General features: G+C 27.8%; 1 protein-coding gene across 2 annotated transcripts in view; it reads left to right on the top strand.

The window, feature by feature from the left end:
* The window catches only part of LOC107446164 (xaa-Pro aminopeptidase 1), a 72,342-nt gene that overhangs the window by 38,624 nt on the left and 12,927 nt on the right, over window positions 1-20,791 (top strand). For both annotated transcript variants that reach the window (XM_087167628.1, XM_043039351.3), the window contains 13 exons: window positions 1,782-1,984; window positions 5,091-5,238; window positions 8,670-8,765; window positions 9,808-9,889; window positions 9,958-10,042; window positions 10,964-11,074; window positions 12,716-12,808; window positions 14,703-14,815; window positions 14,889-15,038; window positions 16,219-16,279; window positions 18,036-18,105; window positions 18,225-18,329; window positions 18,578-18,649. In XM_087167628.1, coding sequence (XP_087023754.1) covers window positions 1,782-1,984; window positions 5,091-5,238; window positions 8,670-8,765; window positions 9,808-9,889; window positions 9,958-10,042; window positions 10,964-11,074; window positions 12,716-12,808; window positions 14,703-14,815; window positions 14,889-15,038; window positions 16,219-16,279; window positions 18,036-18,105; window positions 18,225-18,329; window positions 18,578-18,649 — 1,389 coding nt within the window. The remainder of the gene's footprint in view (window positions 1-1,781; window positions 1,985-5,090; window positions 5,239-8,669; window positions 8,766-9,807; window positions 9,890-9,957; window positions 10,043-10,963; window positions 11,075-12,715; window positions 12,809-14,702; window positions 14,816-14,888; window positions 15,039-16,218; window positions 16,280-18,035; window positions 18,106-18,224; window positions 18,330-18,577; window positions 18,650-20,791) is intronic.

The following is a 20,791-nucleotide window of genomic DNA, read 5'->3' as shown; positions in this document are numbered from 1 at the left end:
CTGCATTGATAAATACCAATTATTTTGTTTAATTTATGTTAATTTAATTTAGCTATATTTTATTTAAAAAAATAATTTGAAACTATATAACAAGACTAACAGGTCTGGGAAAATAGTATTTAAAATATATTTTTTTATAAATAGTTTTCATATTTCATTGAATTGTGTGGGAACTCATTACTACATTTGGTACTTTTCCTTTTGTCAGGTGCATTCAGTGATTTTTTTTTTTTTTTAAGTTGTTGTCAAATCTGTTTTTTAAAACAAAAATATTTTAATTTACTTGCTCTGAGCTAACAAAAAAGTCCCGTACTTTTAAATTAGACTTATTGTAAAACAGGATTGTAAAAAACATGGTTTTTTTTACAATAAACCCAACCCACTGGGCTTTTTTTTTTTCAGGGTCATTAATTGTTCATTAATTGCAAAAATTAATTATTCATTAATTGCAAAAATTCTCAAAATTCAACAATTAGTTCAATTAATTCAACCTAATTCAACAATTAGTTCAATCAATGCAACCTAATTCAACAATTAGTTCAATGAATGCAACCTATATGGGTTTCCATTCACATCAAATTTTTATTTAAAATACTAAATAAACTTCTTTGAAGGAAAACTTTTTTTAATAAGTTAAAAGGCAAAGTTCTACACCCTCAGCTATAAGTGGCATGCAAAACTTTCGTTTAAAGAATGTTTAAATTCTAACTTAAAATTACATTCATGTAACAAATAATAAATGACTTTTTTTAGAACGTAAATTTTACTGTTATTATAATTTGTTGTTCTTATTTTGCATATCCCCCATTCTTCAAGAAAATCTGGTTCTTGATTCTGGTTTTGGTTCTCGCCTGAAGTCTCATAATTAGATAAAAATTTTAATTTTGACTTATGTGAATCATAATAAACTAAATTTCATTTTTTTTTATTTATTTATTTATTATTGTTTTTTTTCTGGAGTTTAGAATGCTAGTTTGAATTTCTTTTATAAACCATAGTTCCTTTTGTTTTTTCAAGACTGGCTTTTCTTTATAATTCTTTTGTTAAAACTGTTGTACACACATTATTAAAACAAAAAACTATGTGCATAAATTATTTTATACATATATGGTTTGCAGGGTAATGCAGAGAAAGTGTTTTATAAAGTTTAAATTTTTTTTCTTCATGTAATTATTACATACTTATTATATTCTTTTGGAATTGTGCTTTTAAGCTTTGTTAAGTTATTTTAAAATTAGAGTTTTACATCTTTATTTTTTAACTAACAAAATTAATTTTATTGATAAATAAGTTAAGTTATCTCGACTTTCCAGAAAACATTTTTCTTTAAAGCTAGTTTTTCCATGTCAATGTAATTTTCGAATTTAAGAGATTCAATAAATACATTATTAAGTATTGTCAAATAAAATGTTAAAAGATTCACATTTGAAAAATAACATTTTGGAGATCCCTATAGAATCTATTATTAAATTTGTTTTTTTTTTCTGACAAAATTAATTAATAACTAACATCAATTGATCTATATTTTATGTATTATCCTTCAAGTTATAAAAAGAAAAGTTTTTTGAATTATAACTATTAGATGAAAAATAATGGGGTGTTTTATAATAAATTTAAGATATATATATATCTTAAATTTATTTCATATTTATTCATCAGTCAGAAACTGTTTTGCAATTTTCAAAGACTGCTTGTTACTATAAGAAACCTATACATTTTTCTCTAGTATAAATTACTTTATATATTGCACAAAGTTTCAGGTCCATTTTTCTTATTTATAGGAACTGCTGTAGTTCTTGCAAATATTGCTGCTTTATGGACTGACGGTAGATATTTTATTCAGGCGGAAAAAGAATTAGATTGCAATTGGTTGCTGATGAAAAGAAATGAAAAAGATACACCAAAGATTTCAGATTGGATTATTCAAAATCTGGAGGCAGGTCAACTTGTTGGTGTTGATCCAAAACTTATTCCATACTCAGAGGTACTTACTCCATATTGCTCTTGAAATATTCTATTTATTTAGCATTGTTTAAAAAAAAAAGAACATGGTGCATTCCAAAAATGACAGATGAGGGGGAAAAAAGTTGAAATGAAAGAGAAATGTATTGCTTGCTGCATTTTACTTAGGAAACCAGGTGATTTACTCTCAACAAGTTTCAAAATTAATTGAAAAGTTTGTCAATGGATGTATCTTCTTAATTAGATTCTATAAAACAGTGAAATCTGAGGACAAAATCAACTGGAAACATTGTTCCATTGAGCAGTGCCATCTGTTGACTAACTTTATAGCTAATTCTTAAATTTGTTGAGAAGTAATTTGGTTTCTATCTGACCACAAGTTTATGAGCTACAGCTCAAAAATGATAAATAGTGTTAGCCATAGAGTCACATACATATACAATATACATTGTTGTGATTTGAACGTAACATGGTTTTTTTTTTACTCATCAAATATGATTATCAATTTAAGCAGAATGTAACAAGCTATGCATTTCTATTTCCGTCCATTTTTCTTTATATGATTTTTCCAAATTGTCTGTTATTTCTTTGAAACCCAGTAAAGTAGCTTGAATATTTTTCTCCATGTAGTGGATTAACTTTATCAAAATGTTCATTTTCATAGTCTTTTATTTTTCCCCAATGCAAAACAAGAGGAAAAATTTAAACCAAATATAAAGGTAAACTTATTTTTTTAGTGTCCTTAAATATCTGTGTGACGTGAGAGAAATAACCTTAAAAATCTCTGTCGGTTTGTTTGATAATGACGAAAAACTGACTCAAGATCAGTTTACCATTGCAAATTTTTATGTTAATGCATGTAGGGATAGTATATGAATGCAAGTTTTGTAGCTGATGTGAAAAATTCTGTAGCTTGCAACAAACCTACTTCACTTAAGTTTTTGACTCACCTCATGTCTTATCCAAAAGCATGAACATAGAGTAGGACCAGGACAGTGCATTAACTGCAATGAAAGTTCAAGGTTCAACTTGGAGGCCGGCCAATTTTGTGCAGGTCTAAACTCAAGCACTCATGATGTTACAATCACTACTTAATTGTTAAATGCCACATAGTGAAGAACTTACATGACGAACATCGAAAATGTAACATAATAAATGAAACATGATGAAGTGTATAATTTGATAACAAAAATCAGAGTTTAGAACAAAACATTTTATAACAAGCATTCGTATTAGCATTGAAGTACAAGTGACAGCTCTATTCAAACTCTTACATAATTTATGTAAAGGCAATGCTCACACACCTTTTCAAAAGTAAACTACTAGAATTACATCTGATTTAAAAATATGTGCCATGAGATGAAAAGCCATGAGATAAAACGACACAATGTGATGTAGCAATCAATAACTTTTCTCTCTGATACAGACTCCACATTCAACCAAACAAGCACAAATAAAAAATAAAAAAACAATGTTAACAATTAATTTAGTAGTTAGATTAGTAACTTCTGTTGATTGTAAAATGTTACAAGCTTGTATTAAAACTAAGCTATTGCTACTCTTGTCATCTGACAATGACCAAAAAAGAATTTACTCTCAAATTGTTAAACTTTGTAATTTTGAATCTAACTCAGTAAGGACATGTTGTTATAGAATACTTTTTTGAGGGGGGGGGGGAGAAATGACCATTGTATGTGATTAAAACCTGTTGTAGTTAACCCTAAGACAATAACTGAAACACATAGATTTGACCACGAAACTAAAGATTAATCTATATTAATAGATATCAACACTTGCTAGGGCATGTTACACTTTTATATGCCCAGTTGCATGACATCATTCTTGATTGTTAAACACCAAAATAAAAGAATTATGGTGAAAAAGTGAATTCTTAATTTTTTTAATTGATATTTTAGACTATTTTTATTCATTGTTTTTGAATATCATATACATTATACTCTAAATAAATATGCTTATAATATATTTTAATATTTATTTTAATATCTATTATTGATTTGTTTTTATAATTAATATACAATGAGCTTTAAGCAAATAAATAACTCCATGGGGCTAATATAGAGACATAGATAGGTAGGATACTGCTGACATGTCAATATTGGTCTGTTTGGGATAGTGTAGGTTTATTCTTAACACATCATTTATTGGGGTATTTGTTTGCTAAATTAGAATAATTCTGTCAAGTACTTAATATATTTACTTTTTTTTCATTTCAGGCTCTAGTTTGTTGAATTCTTGTTGAATATAAATTTTATTTGTTGAAATAACTTTGCACTGTGAAAAAATTAAGAAAAATCTGATGCTTTAACACATCTTTTTTATTTTTATTGATAGCATCGATAGCAAATAAATTTTTTCATTACAAATAAATGTATATTTCTGAAAATTTTTAATGTTATTTTATTAAATAAAAACCAAATTCAACTTAATTAATAAATAAAAAAAATTCTTCTTTGGTGGTTCAATATTGCATCCTTGTTTAGAATATAAACCAAAACTGCATAATGCAAAAAATAAAAGAGTGAGTTCCAAAAAAGTGGGTTCAGTAAAGTTTTACAGATAGGTAGAATGTCCAGTCGTGAAGCTTTTACTCAATATTATGAGACCGGGACCGGACATAGTCCGTTCATGACGCTGTATATATTAATATTAGACTTATAATAAAATAGCTTATTTCTTAAAAACAGTTTTTTACATAGTTAATATCTAGTTCAATTGTTAGAACAAATAAATTTTTATTATACTTTAGCATTTATTAAACTATATATTGTTAAAATTATTTATTCAAAACTGAGTTTTTAAATAAAAATTAGTTCAATTTCAGAGTTATTTGCTTTTTTTAACCATCCATTTTATGACTTGTCCTCATTAACCTTATATTATGGGGCTTGTGTGAACATATAAAAAGAAATACATCCAAATTAGCTTATGCATTATTTAAAATGAAAATAAATATTCGAGTTTTAATTAAAGAAAAATACTTAATATGTTTTGTGATCCATCTTTTATTTTTTTATTTTTTTGGTAAATCTTTCAAAATGGCCTACACTAGTTCTCTTTCTCAGTTTTGAAAAACGTTGTATGAAAACCGATTTACTTGTTTATTTCAGTGGATGTTTTTGGAGAGTGTGCTGAAACGATCGAACATTTCACTAGCAAATGATAACAGCAATCTGATTGATGATATCTGGGATATTCCTCAGGGAAGGACACCAGAGTCTGTTGCTCATATTACTGTGCATGACATAAAGTATGCTGGTAATGCTTATGCATTTATGAAAATTACTATTATGTTTTTATTCTTCATTTGCCTCAGCTAAAACATGCATTCGAATATAAGTTGAAATATACTTTTTAATAGATAGCAAAAATAATGCAGCTGCTTCCACATACAGGTGTGCAAATGACTGGTAGCAAAATAGGTGTTGGTAAAAACTATTAAATTACTAATGCCTGTATATTAAATTATTATACTATAAATTGTGTTTTTTATTTTATATATATATGCACCGAAGAGCCATTACATTATGACCACCCTCTATCTATAACAATTGGCTCGCCCAGGTTTTCATGGTTTCTCGCCCAGGAACAATGTTTTCATGGGGCACATTAGGACCCTTAATCCTCATGGAACAATCCCTGACGTCTGTAAGCTACTTGAACATAGTTACAGACCAGGTTCACCCATTCATGGCAGAAGTTTTTCCTGTGGGGGATGGTGTTGACCAACAGGATAATGCACCATGTCATAAGGGTCGAATCGTTGAGGAACATTCCAGTGACTGTAAAGATTAATGACATTCCAAGTCATGTCTTGGCCCCCAAATTCACCTGACCTTAATCCGATAGAGCATTTGTGGTCCTACCTGGAAAACCAAATTCGTGCTGCCACGCTACCCTCTCGCAATGTGTGGGAATTACAGGACCAGTTGCTGAGCTATTGGTACCAGATACCTCAGACTACCTATCAGCACCTTGTGGAATCAATGCCACGGCGGGTGCTAGCAGTTTTGAGGGCTAAATGTGGTCCTACATGTTATTGGCAGGGTGGTCATAATGTAATGGCTCTTCGGTGTATATATTTGGGTTCGTATTTCCTTTTTATTGTAAATAAATTAATTGATGTAAGAAGATTTTCTATAATCAAAAAACTTTTGTGTTTTAAACTTTAGTATGATTTGAGTTCTGGCTATTAGTTTTGGTTATTTAGTTTTATCAAGTTTGGACTATTTAAAAAAAATAATGTTTTTGTTACTGAAAGTGGAATTTAACAGTACAAAAGCTGGAAAATAAAATACTGAACCAGAGCAAAAATAAACAATTTGTTTTATTATGTATTCAGGTTACCCACATTACTAAAATATACTTTAAATAAATAATAATGGAAAAGCAAAATTAGAATGCATGGAAACAATGTAGAGAAAAATTACTTCAACTGAAAGTTTATTTATTATTATTATTACTTGTTCCTTAACACATTTGTTAAATTTGCATGCACTGTAGCAGCTCTCAAATATGTAATTAATTATATTGTATATTTTTAAAATACAGCTTGATAAAAAATGTGGAAAAATTATTGAACACAAAATATATGTTAGCATATGTTTCTCTAAAAAAAATTATGTTCCTTCTATAATAAACAAATAAAATATGAAAGATTAAAAAGAAAATAATAGAACCTGGCATTACTTTATGGCAGTATCTATAATATGAGCTAATGAAAATTACTGATTTTTGAAGAAAAAGTATTTTGAGACATTTTCAAAGCCGTGAAAGTAAATGACGTTTGGCAAATTTCGTTTATTCAGGAATTATACACAAAAATTTAATTAATAAAATTAATCTTTACAGTTATTGAATCTTACAAATTAAGATGGCTGGTTCACATTTATACAGAAGATGTTACTGACCCAATTTATAAATTGTCCTTTGGCAAATATATTGGTACAGTAGAACATGTAAGAGTTGATAACTTGTGGTTTATTGCTTAAGTAGTCAGCTTCACGCGGTCAATTTATAGTAGGAATTCTTGTCATTATTTATTAGACTCTATTTTTATATTATGCTATTTGCATTAATTTCTTATAACAATCTATAAATAAATTTTACTTCATTTTTTTGTATGATTTTAAAATTACCTATTTTAAAATTTCGTTTAGCGAATAACAAAATTTTCTTAAGAAATGAGATTAACTACCAAAATGAATTAGAATTTTTTTTCTTCATAAATTTATTATTGAACTAATTATATATGCATAAAAAATTTGCCTATTTGGTATTTTTAGTCTGTTAATGCAATGTATTTCTTAGCATGTAACGACTTAAAAACGTATGCTATTAGAAAACTGAACATTATATTCACTTCATTTAAAAAACGTATTTTGTTATGTTTTTTTTTTAGACATTTTATGCAAAAATTTATTGCAAATTGATCCTCCAAGTGATCAGCTTTGCAAAGAGGCATAGATTATATTTCAACATTATTTCATCACTTCAGTGAAATTCTTATACATGACATAAAAAATGAAAACGTTTTTCTTGTCAATCAACTTATGAAGGATTTAGAATATCATTCTGTAATGCTCTTAAACAAATGTGATTTATTTCAGAAGTTGACATATAAAGTAGATATGTGATCAGGTTACAAAGGTTTTAACTCCCTTTAAATATGTATGATAAATTCAGTTCTTGACAGTAGAGATCAACTCAGACAAGTAGCCAACATTCAAAGGTGGTCAACCTGACAGGTTTCACTGCACCCAAAAAGAGAAGGACCAAATACGAGATAAACCCCTTAACAATCGGTCAATTTTCAAGAAAACGGTCATAAAAGTGCCTATTTTTTTTTACCCCTGAAAATTATACACGTATTTGTTTAGTGCTGACATCTAGTTTAAAATAAACTATCTACAATTGTCTTGAAAATATCCTGGTACTGCCATCTGGTGTGTAAAGTAGGAAATGAAATGTTTTCTGGGTAGAAGAAATGAATTAGTTTTATTCTTATTGGCGCGTTACTACTGAACACTCCAGTCCGGAAATATCATGTGAGCAGGAAATAGAGAGCTAAACCTCACTCCTTCATTTTCAAGAGAGCGATAATGAAGGGGTTAAGAAATAGATTGCTTAGAAGAAGATTTTTAAAAGGTCATCAGAAAACCTCCTAACTGATAGAACTAATTGTAAAGACTGTCCTGCTCGCAAGGTATAAAAAATCAGTGCCATTAAAAAAAAATGAATTGTGTTCCATAAAAAAAAATTTAAATATTTTTTTAAATTGAATTAATGGAACTCTGATTGTTAAAAGTTGGAATGACAGTTGATGCATCTTAAATTATAATTTTCAACATGTTTATTGTTATAATTTGTTTGACTGTATGTGAGCTGTAAACTGTAATACTCCATAAAACTACCTGCATTGTTGAGTGACTGCATTTTTATACTAATACATCATCTGGAGTTTTGTTGTAACAATGAATAATGTTTGCCGTGAAAGAAAACCTGTATTTTGCATACGAATGTCGACAGTGATTACATAACTATCATTGATATACGTAGTTGTTAATTTTGTTAAGCATAATTCTATTCAATTGCTAATTGTATAAACTAAAAAACTTTCAAAAATGTGATATTTTAATAACAATTTTCTTCTCTCTTCTCACTCATGAATGTGTTTTTTCTTTCCCCAGGAAAATCATGGGAGGATAAGATGAAAGAACTGTTAAAAATTTTGAATGCTAAAAATGTTGAAGGAACTATAATATCTGCATTAGATGAGATTGCTTGCAAGTTTCCTTTTTTTCCCCTCATTATTCGTTTATTGATGAATTTTAATTTATTTTATAGAAAATACTACTTTTTAAAAATGTATCATGAAATTATATGTGAGAAATGATATTTCGAATTTAAAACTGTTCATATTAATTGTTAAAAGAAAAATGGGGATTGGGGCAAGATTGAAATAGCACTTTAATAACTTTTTTTTACAAGTCTATTTTAACATTTTTATTGATGTATGGAATTTTTACATATGTTATTAACTAGTTACTTTCTATATCATTTTTTTTCGCGAGTTTTTTTTCTCTTCAATTAACCAGTTTTTTAATAAAAAGTTTCAGTCATAGTGAGCTTTAAAAAAGAATAAAAAATGCACATTTGTTTTAATTTTTAAAAAAAAATTATATTTGTTGTTAAAAAATTTTAATTTTTAATACGTAAAACCATTTTAAAAATTCTATATTGACAGGACTTAAAGGAAGATTTAGGAAAATAGAAAATTTAAGTTTTATTCATATATTTTTGTTGTGGTTAATTAAAAAAAGTAGAATAGTTATGCAATTTTTTTTTATAGTTTTATGAAAATCTGTCATTATACATGATTATTTCAGTAAGTGTCATTTATTTGTGATTCAATTTTGTAGTGGTTTCTTTTGTAGCATTTTCATAGAAAATTTTTTAGCAGTATACATCTAAAAGTGCAATAAACTTAAAATCTTTTTAGTTTCTTCCTTTTTTAAAAAAATATTATTTATTTACAAATTAAATATATTATTTAATTACAAATTATTTAAATAATCTTTAATCCATGTTTGTAGCTAAATAATGTATATTAATTGTAAGAAGATTAGTGTCCTGTTTTATGCATCATATTTGCATGCATTATCATTTAATTCAAAGATAAAGAAATTTAAAAATATCTGGCAAAACAAACCTTTAAGTATTATAAATTACTTCCATGGCAACCTGATAAGAAAATTTAATCATATCTTGTGTTGTTTAGTTGAAAAATAACAGTTTTTTAGATAATTTTTCCCTATTAATTTGCAGGGTTGTTTAACCTTAGAGGTCGTGATGTGCCATATACTCCAGTGTTCAAAGCTTATGCCTTTATTTCAATTGCAAAAACTAAGTAAGTCGTGATAACTGTTTCTTGTGGAAAAGCTCAAATATTGCTTATTAATTTGTCTTTTTTTATAGAATTTATGTAAAGAAACTGAAAGTTACACCAGAGGTGCAGCAACACTTGTGTCCGAAGAGCACAGAGGAATCTCAGTGTGTTCAAGTACTAATTTGCATTTCTCAATAAGCTTTCTTTGAAATATAAAAAAAAATAAGGAAAGAGTTTGGTAACTTCATATAATTTACCTTTTTTTCATATGTATGTAACAGATAAAGGAATATTTGTAAAGAAAGAAGACTATGTTTAATATTGGTCATACATATGTCTTGGTTATTGTGGTGAACACTAAATGATGTGTGAAGCCCAAAAAATTAACAATATTACTAAGAAAACTTTTAAGATGTATCTTTGATCATGCAAATTATGCCAAATGTAATTAAAATCATGGAAAGAGTGCTTGAAATGAATAGTCCTTAAAAAGTCAATTCGATTGACAAGCAGACTAATCCTGATAGAAATTACAATCATAAATTTTTCTGATGAAATTTGCTGAACTTTGACCATTAAATAGTAAAGCTGCTAAAAATATTACTTAGGTATTTTTTTTTTAACATTTTTTGTCCCATGCATTTTAGTCTAATAATGGGAAGGCAAAATAGTTGAAAACTTTACATTTATGTGGACAAAGTTAAAAACAAAGCATGGGAAATCACATTTTAGTCTTAGCCAAAGGCATGAATAAAAGAGCAAATCAGGATGCTCAGAAATTTGAGGAATGATAACAATTTTGTAAAACAGCCAGAATGACTTAAATTAATGAAAAACAGAACCTATCATGATGGTATGAAGTATTGAGCATAAAAAAGACAAATTTACCTTGCAAAAATCGGTCACTGTTTTTACATTTCTCTCCAAAACAAGAAGTACTTTTAATCTTTGAAAAAGAATTTAAAGCATTTCAATATTGATAAAATGTATGTTTTACAAGCATGAAAATTAAGTGCTTGATTCTTCTAATTTAATAAAAATGTTTGTTTTGAATAATATTTTACTTTTTTGATGATCATTTAAATTTACTTGTAGATAGAGGAGTACAATCAAGCATTCCAGGATATGAAAAAGATGATAAATGAAAGCAAAAAACTTTTAGTATCTTCTTCTTCAAGTTATGCAGTTGTAAATTTAGTACCTGAGGTTAGTCTGATAATTTTTTTTTTTTTTTTGGATTCATCAACTTTTTAAGCCACAACTTTAAAACTGATAAGTTTAATTTTTTTTACGTTTTTCTAAATTGTAGTATTACTATCGGAGCTACTTTTCCTTCTCTTAATTTTTTAACTTGGTCATAAAAAATTATTGAATGGGACAGTAAAATATAATGTGTTTCAATTTTATTTATAATAGTTGCTATTATTCCACTTTTAGGCATAGAACTATTTTTGATTTTAGAAGCTCTGGCAACACAATGGTTGGTATTAAGGGAATGGTGCTAAAAGCATGATAGCAAGAAAACTGCTGAACCAACCTAATTTGCAGTAGATACTATTTAAACTATTGGAATTTCAGTTTAAAGAGAAATGAAATTCTCATCTAATAGTTATTTAACAGTTAAAAACTAGATTACTTATTTAAAAGAAAAAATAGTTCAGTTTTTTCCACTAGGGATCATGTAAGATAATTTTTGGTATAAAGCAAGTTTAAGCATAGCAAGTACAGAACATTAACATTTTACACGCATTTCAATTGGAGCATTCCATTTCGATCCACAGTTGTATTTAACACTTGCTCTTTATATAACACAATAGCAATTGTATCACAATTTAGCATTTATATGCAATGCTTAAGTACAAAACCAAGGCTATTTGAATGGTTGTCCTACTTCAATTAACTACTTACATATTTTTTGTAGAAAGCACTGAGTTTTTTTCCGGTTGATTTGAAGCATTAACATTCAACTTTCTCTGTTGGGGTCAAGCAAGGTAAAATTCTTCACTTACTTCATGGCACAAACCTGATGCTTTCTCTGTCACAGTGCAGACCTTTTATCTGTTTCGGCTGAATAAAGTTTGATATCAATATGAAAATACATAGAAAATTTAATTTCATATGTTTGTTGTAGCAAACTTTTTTTATTCCTCTTAAAAATCCCCTGTTCTAAATTATACATTTTCAGCATTTGCAATAGCGTGATAGGAAATTTGGTTGAGTATGTTTCAGCAGTTTTCTTGCTCTACCGAAAGTTAGAGGAAACATAATAAATTCTCTAATATAATGATATAACCCTCTGCAAAACAAAAAAAAGTAGAGCTATAAATACTTCTACTTTAATTATGGCCACCCTGTATTTTATTATAAAACTGTTTAAATGTAAATTTAAACAGTTTTTTACTACTTTGCCTATCTAGCCTTGTTTTTATTATTTAGCATTTCCCAAAGATGGATGCCCATAGTCAGCTGTCGCTGGCTCATTATAATACTAATTTTGAATGCTTATGTATGTACTTTTGATATTTTAATTACTATTTTTCTTGCACAGTTGTTTAATTATATACTATATAATTATGCCATGTAGTCGTATCCCTTTTGCATCAGTAGAATGTGAAATTTTGGATTTAAAAGCATGTTGTGATCAACTGTTAAACTTGAAATTTGCTTTCAAATTATTAAATCCATAACATGTTTCTTTACGAAAAAAATTCCTTTTTTCTAAATAGCTTTTTACTTTTGCTATAGTTTTCTTGCTGATATTTCTTAATTCCTACATGAAACTTCTTTAATTGCTTTGCTTGACTTGAATTTAATTATATTATACTGTATGCTTAACTTTCTTTCAAGGATAAAAGGGTTCTCAGTGATGAATCACCTCCTTTATCTACTCTGAAAGTTGTTAAAAACCCTGTTGAATTAGCTGGAATGAAAAGGGCAGCTGTAAGTAAATCATCAATTTAGTTTTTGTCATCTAGAATTGAATTCCCATTTATGATCATGGACGAAACTGCAGAAGCGAAATTCCATTTCTTTCTCTTGTAAAGCATGTTTGATATTGTATTTTACCTAACATTTGTTTTTACATCTTGAGGATTTTAATAAATATGAATAAAATCATTGTTATGTCATCAAACTAAGAAAGATTATTTCAAACAGATATTCATCTTTAGATGCTCTATTTGTAAAATAATAATAATTTTAGTAAAAAAAAAAAATTGGAAAGATTTATCCATGCTTAAGCTAACTTTCTACAAAATTTGAATATCTACATAAAAAAAGTTTTATTAATATTTATAAAATCTGGAGACTAAAAATAAAAGTAGAATTTTTAATTGTCTTAATCTTGTTTAATTGTGAAGGTAGGGGATCACTGGTATCTACTGAATACTGCAACTACTAAATAATATTTAGTTCATTTGATTGATTATAAAACTGCATTCTTATTCTTAATATATTTATTTGGTTTTGCAAATAGGAGTTAGTTTTAAACTAGTCTGCTGTTATGTTCTTTAAAATTATTTACTTTTTGCATTTACAAATTGTTAACTGTAAGTCTGCTTTATTCACAATCAATACAGACAATCTCAACATTCTAACTTCTAAAAAAATATCTGTTACATATATCTTTCCATCTTTGTTTCCAAACTGTTCTTGCATAATTGTTTTCCTAAAACAGTGTTCTCATGATATACTTTATTAAAATACAAAAAGATAACCTGTAAATATTGTTCAAAAATGTACAAATTAAAAAAAATTTGTTCTAAAATACAATTTTTCTCACTACTATATTGATATATTCAATGAAAGCTTTTGTAAGCTAAAGAAATTTAATGCTTACGTAATGCTTTTTTTTAGAACATGTTATTGAAAGTTTGCTTTTACCTCACCTCAGTAATTTAAAAGCTTAAAATTTAAACCTCATTTTAATATCAATTATATAGAGTTTGACTGCAATATAATTTTTTCTAATTAAATGAAAAAAACACTTAAAATATTATTCATGAAAAATAATTGTATAAATCATTTTCTCGATAAGTTTTTATAAATTTTTTTTATATATATGTTGCCATCAAAGTATGAAACTTCTATTTCTAGGCATTGTAATGCTGGATGTTTTTTGGCAAGGTATGAAATATGAGAAGCATTACATACTTTCCCTAGGCATTATATACAATACCTAGACATGCTATAGAATGACAAATGCTATTTAGGCAAAGTATGAAAAAAACGGTTATTATGTAAATGATGTACATTTCTCAAAAATAAAAATGTTATTCTGAAAAAATAATGAGAGTGTCATTAAAAACAATTTATGCAAAATGCATAAAGAAAAATTAAAGTTGTACAAAGCATAATTTATGCCTTTTTTATTAAGATTACTTGACTCTCCCATACAAACCGCAAAGTGCAACTGACAAATTCTGAACTAGAGATGCGCGCTAAAAGTCACGTGCCTTGTCACGTGATATTTGAAATGAATCGGATATGTCTTTTATACTTTGCTTGTTTCTCATTTAGCATTCTATGGAATGCCTAGGAAATGTGTGAAATATAAATTATTTCATACATTGCCGGCTAGTTTTAGGCATTATATGCAATACCTAGGCATTCTATAGAATGCCGGATTTCATACTTTGCTGGTAACATATTTATAAAATAATCACAAGAAAGCCTCTAAAGTTTTTATCCACTCTAATAGCATTGTATAGATCCAAGCTTTATATTTTGTTTAAGTTAATGAATCTCAATTTTATTATTCAAAATTAACCAAAAACAATTATTATTTTTTCAATGTTTCTGAATTAATAAATTATTCGTTTTACTTATATTTTAGTTAAAAGACTCAGTAGCAATAGTAGATTTTATTGCTATGCTTGAGAATCAAGTGAAAGGAGGTAAACACTGGGATGAGATAAAAGCTTCTAAAGCATTATCGAAGTTCAGACGGTAGGTAAATATTGACTATTTTACTATTTACATTTTATATTATTGATTTATGTTATTTAATTTAAATTTTTAGAGAACAGGAATCAAACCAAGGGGACAGTTTTGAAACAATATCTGCTTTTGGTTCCAATGCTGCTATAATTCATTACAAACCTCAAGTTTTAACCAATCGAAACATCAATACAAAACATCTTTACCTTTTAGACACTGGTGGACAATATTAGTGAGTAAAATTTGTATCTTCATATTTTCAATGTGCTTTTTTTAAGGAAGTTTACATACTTTGGAAATTGTTTTACTTGTTTTGTGTGTTAAGTTATTAATTGAAAGTCTTATTTGAACAGTGGACATCTCTGCTTATAAATTCTCATTTTCATGCTCATACAAGTCATTTCAGTCCCGCAGTGAACTGATCGTTAAGACACGGTTCCCATCAAATCACCGAAGTCAAGCATCACTGTGTGCAGTCAGTGGGTGGGTGGGTGACTACTTTGATCAGCCGAGAGGACCGAGGGTGTGCGGTATGGGTCCTTGTTAAACTGTTGTACTGTAAAGTGCTTGATTTTGCTCACAGGTCATTGTGTTACCGAAGTGGGGGTGCCATCTGTTCTGCATAAGATCAAAATTCTGTTTGCATGTCTTCAGATCATCCTGAGGGATGCTTCCTTGACCCTTTTTTTTTGAGAAATAGTTACTACTAGATATATCAAAATAGATATATTATGTTTTTTATACGTGTTTTAGTAGCACACGAAGTTTTTATGCAGTTTTTTTTAATGCTGCTAAATTTATGACAATTGTTTATTAAAAATTTAAAATTTTTGATAAAGTGAAAAGAAAATAAGTGACTATCATTTAAATAAAAGGTTGTTGTCTTTTGTTGTTATTTAATATCCAATCCGAGATCAGGTTTATCTGGTCTGATCAGAATTTGTTGATAAATAAAAAATCAATGATGAAAAATTTTTTTACAGAGGAGATCAAAACAGTCGATAATGTATTCAGCAGAGGCCTGGTGTTGTTGATACTTTGGGCAAAGGGGTAGGTTTTATTACCCTGAGAAAAATTTAAAACATTTCAGGTGGCTTCTGGCAAGGCGCTGCCTGCAAACTACATTTTTACTGTGATCTTTGTTTTTACACAACCGTAAAAATTTTTTTAAGGCCAATGCTTTAAATTCATTAAAGAACTACACGGCTTTTGATTTTTTAATTTAGAAACTTTTTATGTGATGCATACAAGAATTTGAAATTAATGATCCTAATTATTTTAGTTATTGATGTATTTTTAATCTCATTTCACATGTTTTGTTTTCTTTATGCCAACTTTCTATGAGTAATTTGTATTTATGCTATTGCAACTTGTTTCTATATTAACTAAAGGTATTATGGTTTATTTTTTAGTGATGGTACTACAGATATCACTCGAACCTTTCACTTCGGTCAACCAGCTGTGGAAGAAATAGTAAGAAATTTTAAGGACATTTTCTATCATTTTTTTTCTTTTCTTTTTAATTTATTTTATTTAAAAAATTTTGTATGCATGATTAGTGACAATAAAGAAAAATATAAATAAAAATATTTAAAGAAAAATCGGAAGCATCTGAAAATATTAAATGTTCCAATATACCAATTCAGCTGAGACATGCACATTTAAAAAGTTGTTTTATGTCAAACATTTTATACAATACTTAATCACTATTAATTTATATCATCTATGTGGTAACTGGCCATGTAATTCATTTGCTCTTGTGATATTTTTGAATTTTAGATTCGTAATAGAATCAAGACAATTAGTCTCTTTCTGTTAAAACATTTTTAAATTTCAATATCTTTTATTATGTGATCATTGATTGTGGTAAATATTTTATTAATTAAACTAAACTCAGTGGCTCAACAGCCCAGTTTTCTTGACCTTGGGCTCTGGGGTGCAGGAGCAGATGTTATGGTCAGGTGTTCAGCCGAACTTGGAGCCCCCAGTGTTTAGTTCCCAAACATGCTTGGTACTCATTTATCGACCCACTGAAGAAATGAAAGGCTGAGTCAATGTTACCCGGCCCGAGGATCGAACCCAGGACCTGTGTCGCGGGAGAGCGAAGCACTACCACTCAGCCACCGGGCGTCTTATTTAAATATTACATAACCATACATACATACAATATAACATAACCATATTATTTATTTCCTGGTTCTCTCTTGTCTGCAAGAACAAGAAAAATCTTACCTAGTCTTCTGTAAGAAACTCGTAACTTTCTTTTATTTTTACTCTAGTAATTTAATTTTAGGATTAAACCCAAATAAAATATGTAATTTATATTAAAAAAATAGTGTTATAAAAATTTGAAACTCTTCGAAGAAAACTTTTTCATTAATAATACCAGAAAATTTCCTACTTTATAGCACACAGTATTTAATGCCGTAATGTTAACAGTATAAAAATGTATTGCTCATAGCTCATATTTCGAAGCCTTTTGAAAATAATATGCATTTTCAAAAACCAGATAGCTTCACATCAACTACATACTAATTTGTGGAAAAATTTTTGATTTTTTTTTCCATCTATTTTTTTTAAATTAGATTTTTTGTTTTGTAATTACTTAGGATGTAATAATTCTAACAAAAAAATGGAAGGCAAGAACAAAAGACAACGTGGTGGCCAAAAGTGGTAAATCAGGGGAGATTACATTTTAATTTGAAATGAATTAGTGGGTTATTTATTATAATTTAAATTAACAAATTAAAGATTTGGACAGTTTAAATAGGCAATTCTTAAAGTCTTTTGAAGAGCATAAATGTTTAGGATTTTTTAATAAAATATCTTAAGGTTTGTTTTTTTTCACTAAAAAAATATGGAAAGTTTTGCAAAAATGAAATTTAAAGCAATAACGGGACAAAAATGTAACAAAAGATCAATATTCTGAAACATCATGAAGGTTTTGGCATGATCAACCAATTACATGAAAGATTCGCATTTCTTTAACAGTTTTCTAACGATAACTGTTCAAGCAGTTGCCAAATCTTCATTATTTTCACATTATTTTCATATCATGCTGACAAGAAGTACTGCATTTTGGGCACTCAAAACATGCCCTTTTTTCTATTTTCATAATGAATTAAAATATATTTTTGTTTCAAGTAGATTATATATACTTATAATTTTCTCTTCAGTTTTTTAAAAAATTTTTGTTGCAATAAATTCATTTATTATTGTTTAACTTAAGGAAGCTTACACCCGAGTACTTATGGGAGCCATTGACCTCTTGGCTGCTATTTTTCCAGAAAATACAAAAGGTACGCAATGCTTAATTGTGCTAAAAAGCTTTTTTTTAAATTTTTAATTTTTCTGAATGTTATAAACTGTCAAAGAAAAAAACTAATTGTATACCTGAGTGATTTTTATTTTATTTTAGGAATAGATTTGGACATAATAGCAAGAAAACATCTCTATGACGTAGGATTGGACTATCAGCACGGTACTGGACATGGCATTGGATATTTCCTCAGTGTGCATGAAGGTAACCCTTTTCAGTACTGCTATATGATATATTCTAACTCTATACCTGTTCTTGATAGATATGTACTTGTTTTTTCAGTACTGTAATAATAATTAAAATAGATAAGTGAAATAAAAGCTTATGGGGGGGAACTAAATACATCTATCATGCAAAAATAGAAAACTTTTTATTTTCTTATGATGTAAAATATTGTGTAGAATGCATATATTTATTTTATTATTAAGATAAGTAATAAAATGATTTTCTAGGTCCTATTTATATTGGTAGAAGACGACAAAAATTAGGAAGCTCCTTGGAACCAGGAATGTTTTTGTCAGATGGTAATGAAAATGCTATTTTGATTTTGTTCAAACTAGTTAGAAATTACAAGTCCCTAATAGTTAATTTCTCCTTAGCACTTTCTGTTGCAAAATAATCAGTAAATGCATATTTTGAATGCATAGTTTTTGATGAAATTTCAGCAGAATAACTTTGTAATATAGGTAGCTTTTTTTTTCTTATTCATTACCCTTTTAAATTATTTTAAATATTTTTTTTACATCTTGTTTCTAAATAATTGAGTCACAAAAGGGTGTACAAAATAAATAAGAGATCTCCATTAATAACTTTTGACTCAATGGTCAGATTTTAATGTATTTAACTAACTTAAAGGTTTGATGGCCTAACTTTGATTATTCTAATTAATTAGTGCATTAAGTCATGTAATCATATTAAAAAATCTAACCTTTCTTAACCCTCTTGGTGGCGCTTACTTAAAATAGTTTTTCTCTTAGAAGGTCGAGCATATTTAACAGAGTTGTTGTGAAACAGCAAGGGTCAGACAAAAGGAATGCCTCCCCCCTTTTTTTCCGTTCGCTGTTAAGGGAATTATTTACGCTCTATGTGGTCAGCTTTTGGATGGGAGGGTCAGCCAAGGGAATGACAGTTTGATGGATGGAACTCGTTTTGTAGATCACTTTTCAACTATCTTTTTTGAATCCTCCTGCAATTCAGTGTTTGTTTCCAGAATGTTTTGATCTTTTTACAATTTATATTTAAAAGACATGACTGTATGGCCCTCGCCTTTCTCGTTGATAAAGATTGTTAGACAAATTTTATTCCAGTTTAAAATTAAAATAAAAAATTAATTATTAAAAATATAATATGAATCTTGAAATAAAAAAAATAAACATTGAAAACAATATTATGTAGTTTAAGTTTCTTTCTTTTTCATTATTAAATTTATATTGATTTAGTGCTTATCATCACTATGCATATCGTTTATAGTTACTTTCAAGATCCTTTAATTTTCTATAATATTTAATTTTGCAGGGTGGCAATCTTTTTCTTTTATTTAATCTAAACCATGATCATTATCTTCATTTTACGTTAGGTATTTCTGAATAACATTTTAGAATATTTAAATTAGTTTGAAAATAGTAATGCGTATCCTTTAAATCGATATATTTCTTGGGTCAATGCTAATATTAACCTATGAAAATTTTAAAAATTACTCGTAAATTTTTTTAATGCATGCAAACTGTGTGTTGCATGGTTATTAGCATGGTTTGCTATTATTCATTTTCTTTATCTGCTCAGAATTTTTTGTTTTTCTGAATTTTTTAGAATTTAACAGATTTAATTCTATTAGAATTTTCAGACATTCAAAATTAAATTTAAAAAAATGTACAAGTAAAGTACAGGAAATATAAGTGAAAATTCTTATTTGAAGCCCAAATAAACGTTGGTGTTGCTAAAAATGAGCACGTCCCCTAATCACTCTAAAAAATTATTCATTGTATGACTCAATAAAAATTTAGTTTTTAACTTTAACATAAGAAGATAACCAAAGAACATTCATTTCTTTACAGTTCTCCGAGTTTTTCTTCAGTTTTTAGATTGATTTTAAGGTGGATACCTAGAGAGCAATAACTATTTAAAGTAGGCTTGATTTTAAATAGTTTGTTTCAAACCGATGGAATTTGAAACATTTTGGCAAAATCTTTTTTTGTCTATGATATCTATGAATATTCAATAGTATTCATCACATTATGCATGCCGTAGACCAGTGATTCTCAACCACTGTGCCGCGGCACTTTTGTGTGCCGCCAAATTCTTAAAATGTGCCGCCAAATATTAGAAATGAGGCAATAAAAATTATAATACTTTTTTTCATTACGAGTTAAGTTTAAATTAAAGAAAAGTGTATATATATATATATATATATATATATATATATATATATATATATATATATATATATATATATATATATATATATATATACATATAATATTATATATACAGGGTTATTCATAATTCCCTCCGGGCAGGAACTGGACTATCGCATTGATGTATGCCGTGTGACCAAGGGTTCAAACATAGAACACCTGTAATGTATGTAAGTAAAACTTGAATAGTTTCGGAATAATTTCATATGTTTCTTTTTTTTCATATTCGTCTTTTTTTTTTTTACTATAATT

This window comes from Parasteatoda tepidariorum, chromosome 7, assembly GCF_982258835.1.
Source record: "Parasteatoda tepidariorum strain Cologne lab strain chromosome 7, Ptep-v5.0, whole genome shotgun sequence".
Taxonomy (NCBI): Eukaryota; Metazoa; Arthropoda; class Arachnida; order Araneae; family Theridiidae; genus Parasteatoda; species Parasteatoda tepidariorum.
Note: the sequence above shows the minus strand (reverse complement) of the source record. Positions and strands in the feature narration are given on the sequence as shown.